Source organism: Debaryomyces fabryi (assembly GCF_001447935.2).
Source record: "Debaryomyces fabryi strain CBS 789 chromosome Unknown contig00246, whole genome shotgun sequence".
NCBI lineage: Eukaryota > Fungi > Ascomycota > Pichiomycetes > Serinales > Debaryomycetaceae > Debaryomyces > Debaryomyces fabryi.
In genome coordinates, this window is record NW_015385672.1 from 1 (window position 1) to 9,104 (window position 9,104).

The 9,104-nt window shown below is 34.0% G+C and overlaps 5 protein-coding genes across 5 annotated transcripts; 3 read left to right on the top strand and 2 right to left on the bottom strand.

The window, feature by feature from the left end:
* Positions 1–71: 71 nt before the first annotated feature.
* AC631_05646 (uncharacterized protein) lies at positions 72–1,610 on the top strand (the record flags this gene model as incomplete). The annotated part of the gene is made up of 1 exon (XM_015614475.1): positions 72–1,610. One exon carries the CDS (start codon positions 72–74, stop codon positions 1,608–1,610), a length of 1,539 nt encoding a protein of 512 aa, XP_015464693.1.
* A 1,088-nt stretch (positions 1,611–2,698) lies between these two features.
* Positions 2,699–3,751, top strand: CHA1 (Cha1p; the record flags this gene model as incomplete). The annotated part of the gene is made up of 1 exon (XM_015614476.1): positions 2,699–3,751. The coding sequence occupies one exon, from the start codon at positions 2,699–2,701 to the stop codon at positions 3,749–3,751; it is 1,053 nt and encodes a 350-aa protein (XP_015464694.1).
* A 359-nt stretch (positions 3,752–4,110) lies between these two features.
* Positions 4,111–6,486, top strand: AC631_05648 (uncharacterized protein; the record flags this gene model as incomplete). Its single annotated transcript, XM_015614477.1, has 1 exon — positions 4,111–6,486. One exon carries the CDS (start codon positions 4,111–4,113, stop codon positions 6,484–6,486), a length of 2,376 nt encoding a protein of 791 aa, XP_015464695.1.
* A 14-nt stretch (positions 6,487–6,500) lies between these two features.
* AC631_05649 (uncharacterized protein) lies at positions 6,501–7,262 on the bottom strand (the record flags this gene model as incomplete). Its single annotated transcript, XM_015614478.1, has 1 exon — positions 6,501–7,262. One exon carries the CDS (start codon positions 7,260–7,262, stop codon positions 6,501–6,503), a length of 762 nt encoding a protein of 253 aa, XP_015464696.1.
* Positions 7,263–7,362: 100 nt separating this feature from the next.
* Positions 7,363–9,066, bottom strand: AC631_05650 (linker nucleoporin; the record flags this gene model as incomplete). Its single annotated transcript, XM_015614479.1, has 1 exon — positions 7,363–9,066. One exon carries the CDS (start codon positions 9,064–9,066, stop codon positions 7,363–7,365), a length of 1,704 nt encoding a protein of 567 aa, XP_015464697.1.
* Between the last annotated feature and the right edge of the window lie 38 nt (positions 9,067–9,104).

A 9,104-nucleotide genomic window follows, 5' to 3' on the forward strand; every position in this document is an offset into this window, starting at 1 on the left:
CCAGTGAAAGAATGATTAACTCATCGGTCGTTGTTTATTCAATCGAATTATCGAGCGGCGACGATAATCGCATGATTGTGAAGCGGAGATATAGTGAGTTCAAGTCTTTGAGAGATAGCTTACAGATATTATTCCCTACGTTGGTCATCCCACCTATTCCAGAGAAACACACATTATTCACGTACTTGATAAATTCGATCGATAATTCGAAGGAACTCAATATCATAGAGACCAGGAAGCGTTGCTTTGCCAATTTTTTAAAGGATATAATATTTGATTCCAATGCAGCATTGAAAAGTTGTGTGCTTGTGCATAAGTTTTTAGATCCCAATTACGAACTTTGCTGGAATAATGCCATCAACGAACCACCGGTTAGTTTGATCCCCAACAATTTGTTATTGGCGAATCCAGTGAATCCCACAGATCAGAATGGGTTGTATTCGTTACTACCTATAGTAAATGGGTTTGAATTGAACTCGAACATTGATAACATAAGTTCGCTTCACAAGTTGAACGAAGATTTGCATAAGCTAAATGAACAAGTGCATGTTTTTGAGCTCAGAAAGGAGCAAAATGATAAGCGACGCACCGTCGAACCTGCAACTAATCTATTCACAGAGATACCCATCAGCTTGATAGACTTTGAAAAGAATTTCCATCAGAATATTAAAGTGTTAACGGAATTAAATAAATTAAATTCCAGATCAGTCAAGAATTTCAAATCTATCATACACACGCTAGTTGAGCTAGGCGGTAATTTAAATAACTTTTCCTTACAAATTCATGAATTGAACACAGAATCGAATGAACTAAGCTCATTGATAGAAAAATTTGGGTCAACCATAGACTCTAACTTTCTCGGGTACGAAGCCTTCTTGATGAATGATATAATACCCGAATGGCAAGAGCCAATAAGTCAACTAGTACAGTACTATTTGACGTCCCTACAGTTGATCAAATTTTATAAGTTCAAGATAATCCAGTACAAGCTAGTATACAAGCTTAAGTTTAATAAATACCAAGAGCTTGCAAACATTTCAAATAATTTTGAATCTCAGCTGAAATTACAGGATTTACGAAACCTAGATATCGACAGTCCAAGTATCAATGAAGCCATCAAGAAAATAGAATTGAATCAAAAGAGGTTGAAGAATCGTAAGTTATCATCCAAGAAAAGTTGGTATGGTTTATTTGGAGGTAACAGCAAACCTACATTCACTCTAAATGAAGACATGTCTGGTCGTTTGATGACAGAGGGAAACGGGAATATACAAGCAAGAACATCTCTCATTAACGAAGAGAATATGAGTTACCCCGTTAACTCATCTGCAAACCTCGAACATACACATGCAGATATCAATAGTCATTATCAACATAAGATTAGCCAGATAGAAAAGGAATTGACGAAGTTGGATCAGCTCATTGATTTGACTAATACCGATATGTCAACACTCACTCTGGAGTTGAACTTGAACTTCAACGACTTTTTGGTTAGAGTCGAAAAGAAATGGTTAGTTATAATGTTGGAGTTTATCAAAAACGGTAAGCAATTATTTAAGGACAACCTCCAAAATTGGAACGAATGTAAAGTGTTTATAAATGACTTATAAATCTTCATTTAGTATCATGTACGCTATAGTATGAATGCATAAACATATTTCAATCACTTCTAGGTAGATTCTTTGGAAGGGAATTGTCACAAGGCACTCCTCCTTTCATAAAATCTAAAGCCATCCGTGAATTCCAGTTATACTAACTCTGGAACCAAAAGGAAGGCGCAACGAGTCAAGATTCTCACAAAACATGGCCACACACACAAAGGGTATATTCCCGCAAAATTGAAGACCGACTCCGATTCACTTCTCGAGCTAACCACTATGTTACTACAATTGATATTTACTAGACATTCCTCATTTGAATCCGTCCTTCTTCCTAGCCTTCATCGCCTGTCATGATACTTCTCTATAAACCCTGTTCCTGCCCGGAAGTTTTCTCCTATATGTCAGACTGTCAAACATTTTTTCTGTGGAAAGCCAACTCCATCAACTGCGGCATTTGGATGAGCTTTGCGACGATTTCAATTGTCCTTGCCGAATATTGTAAAACCCCATCAAAGTCAGACTCTCCTCATGTCTCCACCATGAAATATATCAAATACTAATTATATTTGCTTCCGACCTCCGAACCGCAAGCGTAGTTTTTCTCTATTTAAAGGTCTTTTTGACATTTAAATACATTCTAAACTATGATTAGGTTAGAATTCTTCCTCCATACGCCAGGCCATCGCAGGTTATGCATCCTGAGTAACAAATTTCATCTTTTCACTCTGGAACCCTATACCTGTAACAACGCTAACGGCTCTGTATAACCGATTCTATATATATCTCTGTCGGAGTACGTTCCCAACCATTTGCCGCATTAATAATATATGGGTGTAGGGATGTGTTGATATTCTTAACTGGCAAAATGGAGCACCGAGTTATTTGCGAGTCAAGAATCCGAGTCAGATACCGTTGCTTCTGTGGCCGAGTCAAACAGTTGCAGCCATAACACATAAAACTCTTCCCTAGTATATAAGGAGACTAGAGTCCATATATTGAAGGGAAAAAAGGAGGCAAGAGTACTCTAATTCAACAAAATAGGTTCTAATATACTTCAACAGTTAGATTCAAATAGATTGATACACACAGAATTAGACATGTCATTACCAATTGAAGAATTACGTGATTCGCAGCCATTTATCAAGACCACTTTGGTGGAGGTCACTAAGAACTTGCCAAATAAACCACCATGTCGTATTTTCTTAAAGAATGAGTACGAGCAACCTTGTGGCAGTTTCAAGTTGAGGGGCATTTCCAACTTAATTTATAGACTGATCCAAAAGGCCAAAAAAGAAAAAATTGATAAAACTCTCTACGTGTTTGCGTCAAGTGGAGGAAATGCCGGGTTGGCAGCTGCATACCTGGCCCGTTATTTTAGGATAGGATGTACCGTGGTTTTACCAACTACTTCGAAGCCAGAAATCATTAAGAAATTACAAAGCTATGGGGCCAAGACTATCATGCACGGAAAGAATATTAACGAAGCCGATGGTTACTTGAAGAATATGATGAGAAACATAGATTTGAACATTTACCCAATTTACTGTCACCCATTTGATAATCCATTAATATGGGAAGGCCATTCGTCATTAGTGGACGAAATCTATCAGGAACAATTATCCTATGGCGACTCACAAAAGATCAAAAGTATTGTGTGTTCTGTTGGCGGAGGTGGTCTTTATAACGGGATTATGAAAGGCCTTGAACAAAACAGAACAAACAAAGACACAAGCTTGATGCTTGTTGAAACCAACCAGGCTCCAACTTTGTTGGAAACGATAAAAGCTGGAGAAGTCTTCACACTAGACTCGGTCAACTCATTAGCCACCTCACTCGCATGCTCATACTTGTCTGAACAAAGTTTAGACAACTACTATAATTCTAAATTTAAGACTAACGTTGATTCGATCGACGACTTAGATGCCATTCAAGGCTTAATTGATTTTTATAACAACACCGGAGTTGTTGTTGAGCCAGCTTGCGGTACTGCATTATCATTAGTATACAATAGAATGGATCTTTTGACAAAGCATTACGCTAACTTATCTCCTGACGATATAATTGTTGTAGTGGCATGTGGGGGCTCATGCACTAATTTGGAAGGTGTTGAGAACTTCAAGAAGATGCTTAACACCACCTGCAAGCTTTAAAGTCAAGTTTGTTTCGTGAATATTTTAGTAAATATGCTATATAATTTTAATCTTATTACTACAAAATTCTCCAAGTTTCGAATGCATAACTTAATTAGAACTTAAATACTATTAATACACAACTAGAACTTACTAATGCTGATTAGTGTAACCTTGGTAGTATATCTATTCTTGTAGTAGCTATTTGAAATATGGTCACATGATTATATACTCATCTTCTATCAAGAAGTGTTTAAGTCTATGCTAAGCTATTAGAATAAGAGTAGCTACTGATGGGTAATTCAGAAGGGAAAAATGTCAGTAATAACCCGAGGAAATATAATCACCCGTTTGAACCGTATGATATTCAAATTCAGTTAATGGATGCAATTTATGATGCAATTGATAATTATAAAATTGGATTATTTGAGAGTCCAACTGGAACAGGTAAAACGTTGTCTTTAATTTGTTCGTCAATGACATGGCTACGTCAACACAAGAAGAATTCGACATTTCATGAAGCTGAGGAATCCGACTCTGAGGACGAGCCAGAGTGGGTTAAAGAGGCTTACCAAAAGACTATTGCAAATAGGTCAAAAATACCGGCCCAAGAATATGAGACGTACTTAGATGGTTTACTGAAAAACTATGATGGTTCAAAAGTGACTGAATTACCAGAAAAGAGGATAAAGAGACACAAGTCTGAACAGGAGCAGGATGAAAGTTTTGTGCCGGCAGATTATTATAGTGATTCTGAGTTGGATTCGAAATATGAGAACGATAAATTAGCTTCAGAGATAAATGAGCTATTATCCCGGGTGGAAGGCCCCAAAGAAACAATTGAGCCAGTAAATAATTGTCCCGTCAAGATTTTCTTTTCCTCGAGAACTCATTCTCAGTTGAGCCAATTTTCTCATCAATTGAATATGACAGAGTTTGAAACATCATTAGATAATATTCCAGAAAGAATAAAGTTTTCTCCTTTAGCATCAAGAAAGCAATTATGCATACATCCTAAGATTTCAAGGCTTTCTAACGTTTCAAGTATTAACGATGCGTGCATCGACTTGCAACAAAGTACAACAAATAGTTGTGAATATATCCCAAAGCTCCACAATACTCAATCGGAAGAGCTAGTCAAGAAGTTTTCTGATCTCAGCTTTACAAAAATTCATGATATTGAAGACTTGGGAAAATTGGGTAATAATTTGAAAATATGCCCTTACTATTCGGTTAGAAAAGGGATCGATATTACCGAGATCATAGCATTGCCATATCAAATGTTACTCCAAGATTCTACTAGACTGGCACTTAACTTAAACTTAGATGATTCTATTATAATTATTGATGAAGCTCATAATTTGTTGGATGTTATTAGTTCTATGTATTCAGTTTCTATTACTGGAAATGAACTCTCAGATATCACAAAATCTTTGAAATTTTACTTGAATAAATTCATCAAAAAATTGAACAGTGGGAATAGAATAAATATAATGAAATTAATAAAATTATGCCAGGTTTTGGATAAGTTCATTTCCTCCAATTCGAAGGATGGAAAGATCAAGCATGGCGAAGAGATTATCATAAGCGATATTTTTGAAGGTACCACTGGGGATCTTGTAAATATTCACAAGATAGAGCAATTCTTAAACAAATCCAAGATTGCTTATAAGATTGAAAGCTATATGGAAAAAGTTAATGAGTCGCAGTCCACAAGAAGTAAATCAAACCCGCTTTTATTTAAAATAACCAAGTTTTTAAAAAGCTTGACAAATCCGTCGAAAGAAGGCAAAGTTTTCTGGGATAAAAATAATGGTACGGTTTCTATTAACTACATGTTATTGGATCCAAGCGAGATTTTCAGAGATATAGTGAAAAGGGCTAGATGTGTCTTGCTATGTGGAGGCACAATGGAACCTATGAATGATTACACTGACTATTTGTTTCCGTACGTACCATCCGAGCAAATAAAAATGTTTAGCTGTGGTCATATTATACCCCTGGAAAATTTAAAGGTTTTCCCTATAGGTAATTACAATAATGTTTCATTTGAATTTCTGTTCGATAAAAGGAACAATAGTAAAATGTTAATTGAACTAGGTAATGCTATTTTGAAAATCACAGAGGTGACACCAGATGGAATTGTTATATTTTTTCCAAGTTATAAATATCTAAATGCTGTTATGAATGTATGGAAACAAACGAAGATAATTGAATCTATAAGCAAACTAAAAGTAATATTTCAAGAACCGGAAGATTCTTCTAAGGTCGAGACAGTTCTTAATGACTATTCAAAAGTAAATAAATCGGAAAATCAAGGTGCCTTGTTGTTTTCAGTTGTGGGTGGTAAGATGTCTGAAGGTATTAATTTTTCCGATGAATTAGCAAGAGCCGTGATAATGATTGGATTGCCATTCCCCAATATATTCTCTGCTGAATTAATTGCCAAAAGAAAATTCATTGAAGAATCAACAATAGCCAAAGGAGGTACGAAATCACAAGCGATGGAAAATGCTAAAAATTTCTATGAAAATATTTGTATGAGAGCTGTTAATCAAAGTATTGGCAGAAGTATCAGACATAAGAATGATTATTCAGTTATTTATTTATTTGACCAAAGGTATGGGTTGAATAAAAACCAGGATAAATTGAGTGGTTGGGTCAAACAGAAGTTATTTACTCGAAGCAGATGCACCGAGTTTAATCAAGTAGTAGATGAAACTCGAGAGTTTTTTAGGAAAAAGTCATTAGGATAGGTATATAGAAAAAATTATAATGGATAGATTACGTCGCTTCTTAAAACCCATTTAGTACCGTCTTTAACAATCTCTGCTTCATGTTTTAAACAGTCATCACCATGTTTGTGCAACAACGCCATTCCTTTACTAGGATGAATGTTTAAATGTTCAGAACTAGAGTAGTCGGGATAAAATATTGTACCTCCACCTCTAAACTCGTCGTCTCCTGTTAAATATATGAGCAATGTCCATTTTGTAATTCCTTTTTGATTACTTTTATCTTCCGATAAAGGACAGATCACGGATTCATCATAGTGCTTTCCAAAATGGTGCCCTTTCCTATACCTATATATTCTTAATTGTGAATTTAGACCTATTGCATCATTGAATACCAGCCTTATACCATCTTCATCATCATCTTCGTATTCAGATTCTTGTAATAATATCTTTTGTAAATATGACCACAAGTTTCTTGAAGCAGCAAAATCAACACTAAAACCCCTGTCATTAAACCTAGCGGCGTAATCTTTGCTTTTAATTAAAGGGGTTGTTTCCATCCTCAATTCAGATGAGCTTTCAAATGACTTGATTAATTCATTGCAGAGTTCAGTACTGAAGAACTTTTCTATTACAACTATTTGATCTCTAATTAAAGTTTCTGGTTGGGGTTTGAAGAATTGTTTTGAAAAATTAGTCAGTAAATTGTTAAAGTTATCATGAAAATTGTATTTCTTTAACTGTTTAGAGTCTGTTTTAGGCACCTTAGAATCATTCTTAGATTTTTTTGGCGGCATCTTGCAACAAAAGATGGGTTTCTTTTAATCGAATACTTCAATTTTTACGAGCGCACAATTTATGATAATATACAAAATTTATTCATGTCTAAATATATAATTACAACAGTGATTCTAACGAAATAAGTAAACTATACGTTTCTCTCGGCATTTTGTATTGTACCATACCAGCATAAATCATACAATTCTTCGCAATGGCCTTTAAGTTAGACAATTCTTCTCTTTCATTACTTGATGTTTGGTAACGTTTTGTTAAAATAGAATAATTCAATTGTGAAACAGAAGTCATAACCATTATCAATAAAGATGGAATAACTTTGATCAAATTGTCATCCAAAGTGTTATGAATGAATTCAGCCATTTTTCTGATTTCAATTAATCCATTAGATTTATTAACAGGTAACAATCCCAATTTATTAATTTCAATTATAACATCGTTCCAATTCTTATTCATAAATAAGTCTCGGATATGAATAATTGGTAATAATAGATCGCAAGTCTCCTTTTTCGAAGGACTGATTCTATCCAAAATAAAACTATTATTGTAAAAAAGTTTCATAATATGCTGAGATAACAAAATAATATTATTATCTATAGTATTTTCTGATTGTATTTCACCATTGATATTTTCGTAATTCCCGTAATTAATTAATGGTTTATCTAATTCAGTGGTTGATAAAGTTTCGCCTAACAATTTGTTGATTAATGAAACAACTGTATCGAAATCTTGGCATAATTGATACAATAATAATGCATCAAATATTCTGCCTTCTTCTTCACATCTAATAGCCGATGTTTCTATGATTTGTTTTTGAAATTGTTCCAAATTAGATAAATTAATTAAAGATCTTTGCTTTTCCAAAATACCAGGTATTTTGTTCCCATTATTTTGGTTTAATTCGCCCAATAACATGTTGAATTCTCTTGAAATTAAAATAAGTTCTCTTAATGCTTCATGACATTTGGAAATCTCTTCTTTTGAGTCCCCACCTTTTGACATCGCAATTAAGATGAGATATTGGCAAGCAACCTTTGGATCACTGATCTTGAAAAACCTTGTGTATGAACCTAATAATCTGCTGAAATTAATTTCATATTCATTTGATGAGTTTATAAAAATTAATTCGTCTTTATTATTGAAACTTGAAACTTTCAATAAGCCATAATAGCACAATCCGATTGCCAAGTGAACAGCATCACACTCATTTATCAGTTCAAATGTATATTCAACCGCCAATTCGTATAATCCGACCATTATTAAAGTCTTTAAATATAAGGGGTTATTGGAGGATGAATTGAACTTTTTAGGCCCTAATTGAATAACTTTCTTTTGCAAGTTCTCTAACGTATAATTTTCAAAAATTAAGCTTGACGAATTCAAATCAAAGCTGAATTCATTAATTATAGATAAGTGAAACCAAAGCCAATCCTCAATACTTAAATTAATTTCATTAGGCAATTTTTTCTTCGATAAGTCACATTTTCCAATGAGTTTATATACGGAATATTTGAACGGATCAAAGTTACCCTTCAAGTCATCGTTAATAAATGCAAATTGTTGATTAAATTCAGCATTCAACCTTTCATTCAATTCCATTGGTAGGTTAATACAATTATTTTCGACATATTTCTTTATATAAATTGGGAAGTTCTTGTCAAATTTATTAAAGAGATCTTTGTTTTGTGATGCCAATTCTAAAGCATCATTATATAAACCACTTCTTAACAAGTAGAATATTAATGCCCATATTGGAACACCATTAACGTTCAAGGTTTGGTCAACAAATCCCGTATTATTTTTCATGATGATTTTATCAATAAAATATGAAACTTTGTCAATAT